The 14,755-nt window shown below is 48.4% G+C and overlaps 2 protein-coding genes across 2 annotated transcripts in view; one reads left to right on the forward strand and one right to left on the reverse strand.

The window, feature by feature from the left end:
• Positions 1-549, forward strand: part of ERI2 (ERI1 exoribonuclease family member 2) — a 21,937-nt gene extending 21,388 nt beyond the window's left edge. Inside the window, exon 11 of the mRNA XM_036278733.1 lies at positions 438-549. The gene's annotated coding sequence lies outside the window, so the exon portion shown is untranslated. The remainder of the gene's footprint in view (positions 1-437) is intronic.
• ACSM3 (acyl-CoA synthetase medium chain family member 3) overlaps positions 1-13,813 on the reverse strand; it is a 27,838-nt gene extending 14,025 nt beyond the window's left edge. Inside the window, exons 1-3 of the mRNA XM_036278737.1 lie at positions 13,490-13,813; positions 12,544-12,751; positions 5,481-5,691 (exon numbers count right to left, since the gene is read on the reverse strand). Coding sequence (XP_036134630.1) covers positions 5,481-5,691; positions 12,544-12,751; positions 13,490-13,771 — 701 coding nt within the window. The 5' untranslated portion in view covers positions 13,772-13,813. The remainder of the gene's footprint in view (positions 1-5,480; positions 5,692-12,543; positions 12,752-13,489) is intronic.
• Positions 13,814-14,755: the final 942 nt, after the last annotated feature.

Below are 14,755 nucleotides of genomic sequence, written 5' to 3' on the forward strand. Positions count from 1 at the left end.
GTCCAGAGAGACCCGAGTTCAGTTCCCGCTAAGGGCATGTACCTTGGTTGCAGTTTGTCCCCGGCCCTGGTTGGGTCGTGCGGGTGGCAGCCACTCGATGTGTCCCTTTCACGTCAATGTTTCTTTCTCTCTCTCTCCCTCCCCACTCTATCTGAATGAAAAATGTCCTCGGGTGAGGATAAAAAAAAAAAAAAAATGAGCGTGTTGACAGAAGTCATGGGTAATGGTATAAAGCTGGGGTCGGCAAACTGCAGCCCACAGGCCAGATTTGGCCCACCTCCTGTTTTTGTACATAAAGTTTCATTGGAACACAGCCACGTCCATTTGTTTATGATCACCTATGGCCACTTCCATTCTGCAGCAGTGAGGTGAGCTACTGTGATGGACACTGCGTGGCCTGCAAAGCCTAAAATATTTATCGTCCACCCCTTTTCCAGGGAACGTTTGCTGACCCAAGAAGATTGTTTTCCGATTCCCTACAAGAAAGGATTGTTTTCCTATTCCCTACAAGAGGGTCTACACCGTTCTGAATACAGTAAACAGTAACACGTAAGTGGATCTAAGCATCCATCCAGGGAAGGAAGGACCCCAGTTAAAGAGAAAGAAAACATTTTGTTTTGGAGGACAAGTGGGCTGCTATGTAAGTCACACGCTAGGGCAGCCGCGAGTAGGTGAGCTCTGCACAGCCAGTGTCTAAGAAGCACCCAGATTTCATCTGGGAGTATTAAGCCAAGAATGAATAAACCAGAAACATCCAGGCCATGAGAGATATAGAAAAGCTGTCTTCAAAGCCTAGCAGAGCTAGACCACGTATTTTCTCTATGATTCCATAAGTTTCTTCCTTAAAATAGGTAGTACAGCCCTGGCCAGTTTGGTGCAGTGGATGGAGCATTGGCCCAAACACCGAGGGGTCGCAGGGGTCATGGATATGTATCTGGGTTGCCAGTTTGATCCCTGGCCCTGGTGGGGGTCATGAGGAGGCAGCCAATCAATGTGTCTCTCTCACATCAATGTTTCTCTGTCTCTCCATTCCACTGTCTAAAAATCGATGGAAAATATCCCCAGGTGAGGATTAACAACTAAAAACAAACAATAGGTAGTACCTATAGCTATGTACCTGTCGCTTCTATCACATGTATGGCTTCTTTTGAAACCTAAGACAGAGCTGTCATGCTAGTTTCTCACTACTGGAGGCAGTAAACATCACAGACAGGAGTGTGGGCTCAGAAGCCAGACTGCCTGTGTTTGAACCAGCTCTGCCAGATGCTAGCATTTGACCTATTCATTTGTATAATCACAGTGTCTACCCTCTAGGTTGTTGTGGGATTAAATGAGTTAATGTATCTCAAGTGCTTGGAACAGTTTTTGGTGCACAACCAGACCAACAGAAATGGCAGCTACTGTTGCAATTATAACATTTTTTAAACTTATCTGTATTGTTGAATGCATTACAGATGTCTCCCCTTTTTCTCTCATTGACCCGCTCCTCTCCAATCCTGCCCCCTCCTGCCTTTCCCACACTATTGTCTGTGTCCATTGGTTATACATATATATGCACAGAAGTCCTTTGGTTTATCTCTTCCCTCTCTCCCTTCCCCCTCCCCTTCATCAATCTAACCACCAATTTGTACTTCTTAATTCCTTCACCTTTTCCCCCAGCCCCCTCCCATCTGGCAAACAACAAAAATTCTCTGTATCTGTGAGTCTGTTTCTGTTCTGTTTGCTCGTTTGTTTGTAGATTCAATTGTTGATAGATATGTATTAATTGCCATTTTATTGTTCAGATTTTTGTTCTTCTCCTTAAAGAAGACCCTTCAACATTTCATATAATACTGGTTTGGTGGTGATGAACTCCTTTAGCTTTGTCTTGTCTGGGAAACTTTTTATATGGCCATCGATTCTAAATGACAGCTTTGCAGATAGAGTAATCTTGGTTGTAGGTTCTTGCTTTTCATCCCTTTGAATATCTCTTGCCACTCCCTTCTGGCCTGCAAAGGTTCTTTTGAGAAATCAGCTGACACCCTTATGGGAACTCCCTTGTAGGTAACTAACTGCTTTTCTCTTGCTCTTTTAAGATTCTCTCTTTGTCTTGAACCTTTTGTATTTTGATGATGATGTGTCTTGGTGTGGGCCTCTTTGGGTTCATCTGGTTTGGGGCTCTCTGTGCTTCCTGAACTTGTATGTCTGTTTCCTTCACCAAGTTAGGGAAGTTTTCTGTCGTTATTTTTTTCTAATAGGTTTTCAATTTCTTGCTCTCTCTCTCTTCTCCTTCTGGCACCCCTATGATATGAATGTTGGCATGCTGAAGTTGTCCCAGAGGCTCCTTACACTGTCCTCATTTTTTCAGATTCTTTTTTCTTTTTGCAGTTCTGATTGCAGTTCTTTATATTCCAAATCTATGGTTTCTTCTTGGCTTTACCTACTCTACTATTGATTCCCTGTAGATAATTCTTTATTTCAGTTAGTGCATCCTTCGTTTCTGACTGGTCCTCTTTTATGCTGTTGATGTTCTCACCAAGTTCCTTGGAGTTTTCCTTAAGTTCCTTGAAGTTCTCACTAAGTTCCTTGAGCATCCTTATAACCAGTGTTTTGAACTCTGCATCTGTTAGATTACTTATCTCCATTTTGTTTAGTTCTTCTGGAGTTTTGTTCTTTTTTTTCATTTGGGAAATGTTTCTTTGTCTCCTCATTTTGGCTGCTTCCTTGTGTTTGTTTCTATACATTAAGTAAAGTTGCTATATCTCCTAGGCTTCCTAGGGTGGCCTATTGTTGTAGGTATCCTGTTGGGTCTAGTGGCAGAGCCTCCCTGATCACCCCGGCTGGGCCCTCGAGGTGCACTCCTCATGTGGATTGTACACCCTTCTGTTGTAATTGAGTCTTGATTACTGTTGGCACATCAATGGGAGGGATTTACTCAGGCTGATCAGCTGCAAGGACTGTTCCACTGACCACTGACCTCTGACTACCTCGGAGGATCAGCTGTGCAGGGCCCACCACACAGAGCAAGACTTACTTCATCAGGGCTCTGGTATCCACTGAGACCACTCCTTCAGTGTGTCACTTATGGGGGTGGTTGGGTGATGGTGTTTCAGTGTGGTCTGAAGCTGTCCACTGCATGTGCTGGCTCTGGGGCAAGGTCAGCCACTGCCTGTGTTCTATCCAGGGCCACCATGTATAAACTAGAGCAATCTGCCAATGGCTGCTTCTTGTGCTGGGCTTGGAGGTGCCCAGGAAAAGCCAAGCTGTGAACCAAGGCTGGTTGCTTCTAGTGCCAGGCCTGGGGCCACTTAATGAGAGGTATGGAGCTTGCTGAGACAAGATGCTGCTTGTTTGAGAGAATTTAGGAAACTCTGAAACAGGATCCAAGACAGGCCAATTCTATGGTAAAGCCCCTGGAAACAGCGTGGGTGGGCCTGAAGGCTGGGTGAGGCGGGGCCTCAGGGAATCACCAGGGCGGGGCAAACAGTGTGAGCCAGGTTGCTCACAGATATGGTGCCCATCTGCCACCCAGGGAAAGGGCTCACCAAAGGAGCAATGGTCTCTAACAGCACGTCTGTCCAGGAGAAAGCCGCCCCTCCAGCCCTCGTCCATAGGCCAAATAGCTCAGTTCTTCCCCATATGTTTCTGGTGCCTTTCAAGCTGCCTCCCCCATGCTCAGAGGGAACAAGTCCGAATAAGTCCGTGCATGGGCCCTTTAAGAGGAGTTGCCTGGGGCTCCAGCAGCCTCAGCCTCAGTTCCTGTTGGTTTTACAGCCAGAAGTGATGGGGATTCTCTTCCTGGCACTGGAACCCTGAGCGGGGTGCCTGGTGTGGAATGCGGACCCCTCAGTCCTCAGGGAGGGCCTTCCCAGCCAAGGTGTCCTCCTGATTTTTATCCACCACGTGTGGGTGTGGGACCAGCTCGTCCACCTCCGCCCCTCCAACCAGTCTTCATGTGGCTGCTTCTTTAATCTCATAGTTGTAGGACTTCCATTCAGCTCAATGTCAGGTGGTTCTGAAGGATGGTTGTTCTGTAGTTTGTCATTTTGATGTGGTTGTGGGAGGAGGCAAGACCATGTTTACCTACGTGGCACCTTGACCGAAGTCTCATAATATTATTTTTATTAGAACAGGACTTGGCTTTTGGTAAGAACTCAGGACCTGTTAGCTATTTCAGAGAGGGTAGGAGGAAATCCATGGTTTCAAGCATGCTCCTTCTGAGGGGGAGTTTGCTGTCAGCCTACAGTGAGAGATAATAACGCCTGACAAGAGCTCTCCGTGGTCCTGGAAGCACCCACAGTAGGGGGTGAACCTCAGAGTCATTAGTTTCATAACTGCATTCATTAACATTAAATGTTCTTATAACCTGACAGAAGAGTTGCTGTCAGCACGGGAGTTATATGCTGTATCCGTGTTCTTGGGAGACGCCCCCAGCTCTGTCTGATGCTGTGACCCACCTCCTAAATCCTGGTGTAGGGGGGAAGGACTTACACCCCCAGGTGCTCGGAGCCCACTTTAATTTCTTTATCCTCACCTGAGGACATTTGTCCGTTTTTGTTCAGATAGAGTGGTTGGGAGAGAGAGAGAGAAACATCAACGTGAAAGGGACACATCGAGTGACTGCCACCCACACAACCCCAATCAGGGCCGGGGACAAACTGCAACTGAGGTACGTGCCCTTAGCGGGAACCAAACCTGGGTTTCTCTGGACCGTGGGCCAACGCTTGGAGCCCACTTTATAGATGGCCTTGGCTGAAAAAGTTGTCTTACCCAAGGCCAGGCCTCCTCCTGATCGGTACGGGCACAGCAAGGCCAGGACCTCTTGCTCTGACTGTGACAGAGAAGCTGGGGCAGCTGAGGGGCCATCTGAATGCCAGAGTCTCCGCGGACGGGCTGAGGGCCTTTCTGGGAGGACACGGCAGACACATTTCTTCCTCTGCCCAATCCCACATCTTTTGCCTTCCTTCATAGGTGTTGATCCCAAAAGAACTTAATAAGCTTCTTCTTTCTATTTTTTTTAATTAAATTTTTAAAATCCTCACCCGAGGATATTTTCCCATTTATCTTCAGATAGAGTGTGTGTGGGAAGGGGGGCGGGGGGGAGAGAAACACTGATGTGAGAGAGACACATCAATTGGTTGCCAGGCCCGGGGACCGAACCTCAACTGAGTGCCCTTGACCAGAATCAAACCCGAGATTCTTTGATCTGTGGGTGATGCTCTAACTGCTGAGCCAAACCAGCCTGGACACTTAATAAGCTTCTTAATACAACTAATCTCTGGTTCAGGGTCTGCTTCCTGGAAATCCCAGCCTACGAAGAACATGCCAGGCTCCTTCCTGCCTCAGAGTGTTGCACTGTTAGCACCATGATAATCACCAACGGTTCCCTTTGCCTGTCATTTTCATTGTCATTTTTCTGATCACACCACTTGTGGGTTGAGTATCTTTTCAGTGTTGCCTTTCTTTGGGGGAAGCTGTTCTACACAACTGTGGTTACTCACTTCATCATCTCCTTGAGATGCCCCCACCCGTCTCTGGGGTTCTCAGACACAATCAGCTTGGAGCGCAGGTTTTCACACTTGGCCACCACAGCATCCGCTGCCAGGGCGACAGCTTCGCTGGCAATGATGCACTTCGCTTGGGAAGCCTGCAGTCTGTAGAGGATGTCTTTCTGGGTCAGCTGAGTGGTCCCCGGAATTAAAACTGTACCTGAAGGAGCAGAAAAGAAACAAAATTTGTAGAAGGAAGGGTCTCCTTCATCTTGTCAGCCAGGGCGTGTAATTGCTCCTGTACGTTCTGTATTTCTCAGAATGGCCTCATCGATTTCCCAGGCAAGGTATCTGTATGTCTTCCTTTCATTACTCTGCTTTTGCCTTTCATGGGATCTCAAAGCTGTAACCCTTTTGACCTAAAATAAAAGGATGTTAAATGCTGGGTAATTATCTTCTCTCTGAAGACCATTCATAACATTCAGCTTGAAGAGGGTTTGGATTGAAAAGTACATTACTACCCAGCATTTACTGAGAACTTGAGTGCCAGGTGCTGTTCTAAGTGTTTGCATGTTGTAACTCATTAATCCTCACCAAACAGCCCCAACCACAAACACTATGAATAACTTGCCCAACATCACCAAAGCAGAAGGCAGCCGTGCGGGGACTGAACCTGTCACCTGTCCCCAGAGCTGTGCACCTGACCCCTTCACCAGCATGTCTTAAATGTACGGGCCTGTTTCATGCTTTCTTTCCAAAGGGAGGACTGAGCCATCCACCCTTTTCTGTGCTACTGGCATCTGCTGTCAGTTCCTGTCGGGTGCAGTGGCGAAGTGTCCTGGAGCTGGTACTCTCGGAGGGTGGCCGGAGACAGGCACTTCATGTCCATGAGGCCTGGGTTCTGCATCTGTGAGGTGGGGATTATAATAGGCAGCACCTTCGTGGTGGGATGAATGGGGATTAAATGAACTAAAATGTGTAAAAAGTTTAAAACCATGCTGAACAAACTAGCTATTTTCTCAAAGGATTAACAGACTTCCAATCATACATACGTACATCTACCTATATCTGTATCCCTGGCTCCGCCACCCTAAGTCCCAGCCCTTCGGGAGAGGGTGGAAGGCGTGCACTCCACCATCCTTTCCTCCTCCCGGTGACTCGGCGGGCAAGGGGGACAAGGACTCACATGTGCCTGGTCATTCACAGACCCCTGACACTGGCTTGTCTGTCCATTTCATAAAGGACAACCCTCCAGTGGGCTTCTGAAAGGGACATAAAACTAGGACCAGAGAACCTTGTGCTTCGGTCCTGGTTTTCTGTGACACATCTTCTCTATTTAAACAAGACAAGATAGCAATGTTTTTGAGGTTTAACTCCAGGGTCTTTCTTTGCGATGTCTTACCTGGCACTTCCCATGATTTACAGGCACTTCATGTTCTGAAGAAGCACATTATTTAAACACATCACCCTCAGAGAGTTAATGCAACCAATGCACAGTTCTTACCACATCTTTAAAAACCCAGTAACAGTGATCACTCTTACCTATTAAAACTACTTCCTGTCTCAATTAATCATTCTGGGGAACATTACATAATTTCTTGCCAGGGAACAAACTGTTACTTTAAATTTAAAAAAAAAAAGAGCCCTGGCTGGTTTGGCTCAGCGGTTAGAGCGTCGGCCTGCAGTCCTGAGAGACCCGGGTTCGGTTCCCACTAAGGGCGCGTACCTCGGTTGCAGTTTGTCCCCGGCCCTGGTCGGTTGTGCGGGTGGCAGCCACTCGATGTGTTCCTTTCACGTCGATGTTTCTCTCTCTCTCTCTGTTCCTCTCTCTCCCTCCCACTCTACCTGAACAAAAAATGGAAAAATGTCCTTGGGTGAGGATAAAAAAAAAAAAAAAAGAAAGCAAGCCAGCATTGCTCTGGAGTAGTGTCCTAGCTGACTGCAAGTACAGTGAATCCGTTTATTCACTCATTCGTTTAAGAGTACACGTTGAGAGCTACGCCGTGGAGAGCAGGCAGACAGAGTGCTTGCCCTCGGGGACCCTCACTCTAGACTTCAGCGCATGTGAAGTATCAGGCGACGTGTGCTGTTTACAAGGACAGTGACCACGCTGGGTGGGTGGTGAGGGAGCTGTTACATAGGCTGCCCAGGGCGGACCTCACTGAGGACGATTCCCCTTGATATTTACGTTTCCTGTAAAAAAAAAGTTAGAAACTTCAGAAATAAAATGTCCACTGTACTTCACGGTTGCCATGTTGCACAGAGGAGCAGGGCTGATGCCGGGCTGACGCCGGGCGAGGCCGGGAGAAAGCCGTGGCCGGGAGGGCTCGGGCTGGCGCCCACCGAGGTTCTCGTTTTGCCTGTTTCTCTGGCCAAGGTGCCTTAGCCGAGTTACTGCGCCTGGGCCTTCCTCCCCTCGTCTGCAACCTAAAGGGGGGAACTCATTCCTGTCTCTCAGAGGGCGGCTCCAGGGCCAGATCATCGGCCGCATCAGGGAGTTTGTTCAAATGATGACATCTCAGGTCCAACCCAGGCTTACTGGGTCAGAATAACCATTAACATTTTTAATAAATTTACTGGTGTGACCTTGGCTAATAACAGCATGTAGGTTTCAAGTGTACGATTCTATGACACATCGTCTGTACACTGCATGGCCTGCCCACCACCGAGTCAAGTCTCCTTCCAGACCGTACCTTTGGCCCCCTTTCCCTGAACCACCCCTCCTCCCTCTGCCACCACCATGCTGCTGTCTGCGCACCAGGGTTCCCAGGTGCTCGTGTACGTCAACGTCTGAACTGGGTGTATTTAAGAACTATTCTTACTTTGAAATGTTATGAAACATGTAGGACATGTCAGCTGCGCTGGGCTCTAGTTCTGACTTGTTGAGTGGCTTTGGGCAAATGACTTAATGTCCCTCCCCCCCGCCCATCTATGAAATCTTTGGCCTGCCTATTTATAAAGTGTGGGTCCTCTCCCCAGTCACAGGCTCTCATGAAGACTGAATGAGCAAGTGAGCAAATGTTTATTTTAAAGCCAGAGGGGCCACACACACCACAGAAACCTCATAAAGCTCTGTGGACTGGTACTGAGCATTTCACTAGATTTCTGTGGTAAAAGTACTTAAAGTAAGGGACCAGCTCATCCGCAATTAATGTTTTAAAACAACTATATACTGAGCCTGGCTGGTGTGGCTCAGTGGTTGAGCATTGACCCATGCACCAAGAGGTCACCGGTTCAATTCCCGGTTGGTCAGGGCACATGCCCAGGTTGAGGGCCCAACGTGGGGGCATGCAGGAAGTGGCCAATCGAAGTTCTCTCTCATCGATGTTTCTATCTCTCCCTCTCCCTTCCTCTCTCTCTAAAAGCAATAAGGAAAAAAAATTAAATAACTATATACTGAGATTTCTTTGTAATGGGATTTGGCTTATAATGCATACAAAAGAGTCTGAAAATTAAAGTATGATATAAGAGTTTGTTTTTGAGGCTGTTGGACAGAGCGCTCTGAGAACTAGAAATAAGGGAAATAGATCACCTTCAAAGAACTAAGCTATAAGCTCAACATAAACCAGATCAGAAGAGAGATGCAGTGTTGGTGTGAGCAGACATGAGGACCCACAGAGGAACAAGGTTACACTTTATCTTGTATGATATATTACAGAGTTGGGTCTCAGGCAGGCCACGCAGCCCAGAACAGAGAAAGGGTACTGCTGGGCAGACCCTGACAGCGACCTTCCCAGCCTGTCCAGAGGAGAAGTCTCTGGTTGGGTTTTCACACGTATGGTCCCTGGGATGAGAGGATCCCTAGCCAACACCTACATTCACACTAGACTCTTTCTATGTTCCAAACCTCCAGGTGACCTCCTGCCTCCGCACCTCTGCACATGCCTTCCCACTCGTCTAGAATGCCGCTGTCACCCACACCTCCTCCCACTGGCTGACTCAGCCCTCAGGTCCCAGCCAAAATACTCCCGACTACCTCTTGGCCTGCAGTGGCCCCTCACACACACCGATGGCTCCTGTGCGGTTTCTCCTGGGACTTGCCACAGGTGACACTGTTTGTTTAACTATGACTCCCACCGGACTCTAACCCTATAGCTCCTGAAACGTGGCGAGTGCCCGGGGACCACCTGTGGCACAGAGACGCGTGGGTACAGGGGGGTTGGTGGAGAGATGGGCTTTCAGATCCTGGTGCCAGGAAATGGAATTGCGAAAGTTACCGTTCTGTCCACACTTGAAAGTAACTTTGTCTTCTTGTGTAGGGCTCTCTCTCTTTAAAACATATTTTTATTGATTTCAGAGAGGAAAGGAGAGGGAGAGACAGACAGAAACATCGATGAGAGAGAACATCGACTGGCCGCCTCCCGCACACTCCGTACTGGGGGTCAGGCCCTTAACTGGGGCATATGCCCTGACCAGGAATCGGACTGGCGACCTCTTAGTAGCCCTTCTTCTCCCTTCCTCTCTCTCTAAAATCAATAAAGAAAATAAAAAATTAATGAAAATAAGCATTATTTACCACCCAGCTTATGGAAAGAAATTTAACAGTATGTGAGAGGCTCTATGTGCCTGACTCCCAGGAAGCTGTTAAGCAAATGTGTTAACCATTCCTTTGCCTCTGTTTATCATCGTATCACATGTGTGTATAACCCTGAGAAATATATGAACAACTGAAGTCCTTGGACATATTTCAATTACCTTAGGTTTATTAAGAGGGAAAAATTATTATGAAATTAAATAGCTGGGAGCTCATTTCCAATTCTGCCAATGAAGACTAAGAGAATCTGGCCCTGGCCGGTTTGGCTCAGCAGTTAGAGTGTTGGCCCGGGGACCAATGAGTCGCAGGTTCGATTCTGGTCAAGAGCACGCACCTCGGCTGCATTTCATCCCCAGCCCTGGTCGAGGTCGTGCAGGAGGTAACCAGTCGATGTGTCCCTCCACGCAGATGTTTCTCTCTCTCTCTTCCATTCTTCTGAGATAAATGGAAAAACATCCTCAGGTGAGGATTAACAACAAAAAGACTAAGAGAATCTGCCTTCTCTCCTACCCATAGCCTCAGTAACGCCTCAGTAACCATGTTCATATCAGACGAAGCGGTCTCGGACCACATCTGAGTTGCCTAACCCAAGCGCTGCCAATGAGACTCGAAAAGACTGAGTGGATTATTGGGTGGACATACAGGGTTAGAGCCCGAGGCACCTGTGTGGCAAACCACAGTCATGTGCCAGCCACAACGAAAGGGAACGGAGAGGCCGTTTGCTAGCAGGAGGGAGTCCAAGGGCAGACGCCCGAAGGAGGCGGAGACGAGAGGCCTGTGGCTTCAGAGCAAACGAGAGAGAAAGGAGCTGCCTGCGGAAGAGCCTGTTTCATTGCAGAGACCATGGTTCTTTCTATACTCTTCTTCTGTAAGATTCTCCCACAGACGTTCAACAGTTCTCCTCCTTATTGAGCTGATATAAGTGGATTTTGTGGCCGGGCCGATGTGGCTCAGTGTATTGAGCATCATCCCATGGACTGAGAGGTCCCAGATCGATTCCCAGTCAGGGCACATGCCTGGGTTGTGGGCTCAATCCCTGGGGGGTGGGGGGACAGGAGGCAGCCGATCCATGTTTCTCTCTCACTCTCCCTTCTTCTCTCTCTAAAAATTCAGTAAAAACATATTTAAAAAAATAAATAAATAAGTGGATTTCGTGGTCCTGGCAATCAGTCTCTTAATAAGACAGCGTGCTGAAGCAGCATTCATGAAAGCAATCATTTTGTTTAAAAAGACTGTGTGGAGGTAGATGCAGACACAGACAACAGTGAGGGATGGCCAGAGGGAGGGGCAGGGCCAGGTCAGGGGGCCAAGGAGGAATGGGACACCCAAACTAGTGCCAACAACAAAAATAAAGTAAGGAAAGTTAACTAAATAAAAATAAAAGTGGACTAAGCAATTCTGACATAATTTAAATGTACGTGAGATGAGAGAGATAACTCTCCGCAAGTGCAAGTCATGATTATAATAATGGCTAATAAGGCTATTCAATATAATGACTCATTATGACCATAGAGATAGTCAACAAATATTTCACTGAGCATTTACTATGTGCCAGTCATTGGAGGTCAGAGATGAATATATCATAGCCATTGCCTTTTGGGAGCTCACAAGGTCCTGAGAATGACAGGTTTACTAGTCAATAGTTACCCAGACAATATAGTACCGGTTAAACAGAAATACATACTTCTGAGGTCAGCTTAAACCAGAAAGCAGCTGGGGTGGGGTTGCCTGAGGAGGTGACATCAGAGCCAAGACGTGAAAGTCTAAGAAGAGTTGCCCAGGTGGTGAGATGTGAGGGAAGGTTTTCCAAGCAAAGGAAACTGGAAGAGCCGGAGACGGGACAGGTCCCAGCCTGGCAGGAAAGACGGGGCGCGGAGCTGAGGGCGCGTGAGAACAGCCCGGGAAGGCAGCTAGAGCCTCCCATGCCCACCTGACATCCAGATGTTACCTGGAGGCGACAGGGTCAGTAAGTGATGGCAAGCAGCCAATGGTCGGATAAAAATGTGTGTTCTACAGGGAACACTGACTATGGAGAAGCACTGGATTGGGGGAGGATGTGGGAACCTATAAGACAGAATTAGGGAGACTTTTGGGAAAAGGTGAAGTAAGGCGATGGAATTGGAAGAGCAGGGTGCTGGAGGGCCCGGAGGAGGTCAGATTCACGGGGTGCAGGAGCTGGCTGGGGAGGGGGTCGTGGAGGTGGGGCTGGCCAGGTGGTGGCAGTGGCCATGAGAGTTTGTGGTCGCCCTGAGTTCAGAGGACCATGCTGGTCCTATAGCAGGAGAAAAGCAGTAGGCATGAGGGTATTTGCTGATTGGCAGTCACTTAATAAAGCGGTTGCATTTTGAAAAACCCAGCTGCTAGTTTAGGTCAAAAGACATGAGGTATTTCCAACACATGTCTAAGGTTCCTGAGAATAGTACTCTATTGTGTGGTTCCTCAAGTCATTTACCCAAATAAATGTCTCATAATTACTCAGATGTTTTGCAAATCCCCCATCCAGCCTACTTTCAACGCGATCAGTTCTCAACGACTAAGCGGTTCGCAGACAGGCCACGTTTGCAAGCCACCACTCTGGGACCCGGGGCAGGATGGCAAGGACTCGCTCTCCCCTTTGCAGGGCACAGGCTTCTGTAAGTATATTGGCAAATTTCCTGGACAAAGATCCCAGTTCCTCAAAACTCCACCTCACTTCTTCTCCACTTCCACTCGTCCACCACAGGGCTGGATTGGGGGGTCTCTTCCCAGCCTGAGGAAACACAACCCAGTCGTGGGTTTAAGGCTGGTTATCCAGCTACATTCTGTTTAACAGACTGGTGGAACATCTCCTCTGGAGAAAACCCACTGGTCATTCAGCAGGACATGCATGGACTACCTGAACTAACTGGAGTTCTTGTTTCTGGATGTGGGGCCGTGTGGACTCTTCGAGCACGTGTCCTATCTCATTCGGCCCGATGGTTAGGACCCTCTGAGCTTTCTCTCTCAGTGCTGTATCTGCGCTTCATGTCCTTGGACTCACTTTTCACTCCACTCCTTTTTTTAAAACTAACCTATAACCAACTGGTGTGGCTCAGTGGTTGAGCAACAACCCAGGCACCAGGAGGTCACTGGTTCGCTGCCCAGGTTGTGGGCCTGATCCCCAGTGGGGGGCATGCAGGAGGCGGCCAATCGATGTTCTCCCTCATCGATGTTTCTATCTTTCTCTCCCTCTTCCTTCCTCTCTAAAAAAAAAAAAAAAAATCAATAAAGAAAAAATAATAATAAAACTAACCTATAATCACATATTTTTGTAGTTAAGCTTTCTCAACCTTGAACCACTAACATGTTGAGCTGATAGCCTTGCTGTACGAGACTGTCCTGTGTATTCTGGATACTTAGCAACATCCCTGGCCTCTACCCATTAGCACACATCCTCCCCCAAGTCATGGCAACAGAAGGGTCCCCAGACAGTGCCACACGTGCCCTGGGGGCACAAGACATGCCATACCCTTTCCACGTCGGTCCATTGGTCCAGGACGTCTTTAGCAAAGTTGAAATATTCTGGAGTCTCCAGTTTGAAACCCTTCTTCATGGACTCATAGTCGGAAAAATTCTGAGGGGTCGCTGTTCTGTAATCTTTCTGCAACACTCTCATGAGGCCAGGAATTGCTAGGCGCTGAAAACGCTGGGAACGGAGTAATATCTCCATGGTGACAAGAGACAGCGTCAGTTTTGTTGGATGGTTTTTCCTATGGACACCAATCCACACACAAGACAAGCAAAGGGACATGTCTGTTTCTTTCCTGAAGGCAGCCACACCCCAAAGTAGCAAACTTGCATTATTCATCTTCTTCATCATTGTTGCACCAGTTTCTAAGCATCACTGAGCCCCAAACACTGCTCAGTCTTACTTACACACAGTCTCATTACGTCATCAAAGTAAGCCTGTGAGCTAGGTGCTGTGATCATCTCACTAGTGAGACTGTTTAGTCTGGAGGCTATAGTGAAACATCATAGATGAGGCTTAAACAACCGACATCTATTTCTCACAGTTCTGGAGGCTGGAAAGTCCAAGGTCAGGTGCTGACCCATTTGGTTCTGTTTCTGGCTTGCTATGGCTGCCTTCTCTGTGTCGTCACATGGTAGAGAGAGCTCTGGTCTCTTCCTCTTATAAGGACACTAACCCATCATGGGGTCTCACCCTCATGACCTCATCTGACCCTACTCACTGCACTGCCCAGAGATCCCACCTCCAAATACCATCACGAGGGGCACCCTGTCAGTGTGTGACAGAGGCACTGGTTGGACGTGAACCAGGCCGCCTGGTTCCAGCCCATTCTCCAGACCCCTTCGTGACTTGTAAAGCAGGGAAGACCTGGTCACCAGTCACTCTCAGAGAAAGCAGAGGGCCAAGCCTTCACACCTGACCTCCCTCACCTGCAGACCTCCAAGTTGGCAGACACGGCAACAGTCTTCACAGCGAGAGCTCGCAGGTGAAGAAACTGAGCGTGGGCCATACCTACTCGGCACCGCAGCCCCAGCAAAGAGCCTCTGGTTGACGAGCTGGCTCCCACGCTCCCGCAGATGCCCACCCTGTCTGCAAGCGCAGGCTTGGAGCTGCGCAGACCAGAGATGTCATCACAGGGCTTCCACCTGCAGGGCTTTGTGGGGGAGGGCGCTCCAGGACACCCGGCCCTCCTTGCTTTCCTGGGAACTCGTTGTGTCACAGTAGCCCTTACTTGGCTGAGATCTCGTAAGCGAGGCTGTTGAAAGC

Source organism: Molossus molossus, unplaced genomic scaffold (assembly GCF_014108415.1).
Source record: "Molossus molossus isolate mMolMol1 unplaced genomic scaffold, mMolMol1.p scaffold_m16_p_3, whole genome shotgun sequence".
Classification (NCBI taxonomy): domain Eukaryota; kingdom Metazoa; phylum Chordata; class Mammalia; order Chiroptera; family Molossidae; genus Molossus; species Molossus molossus.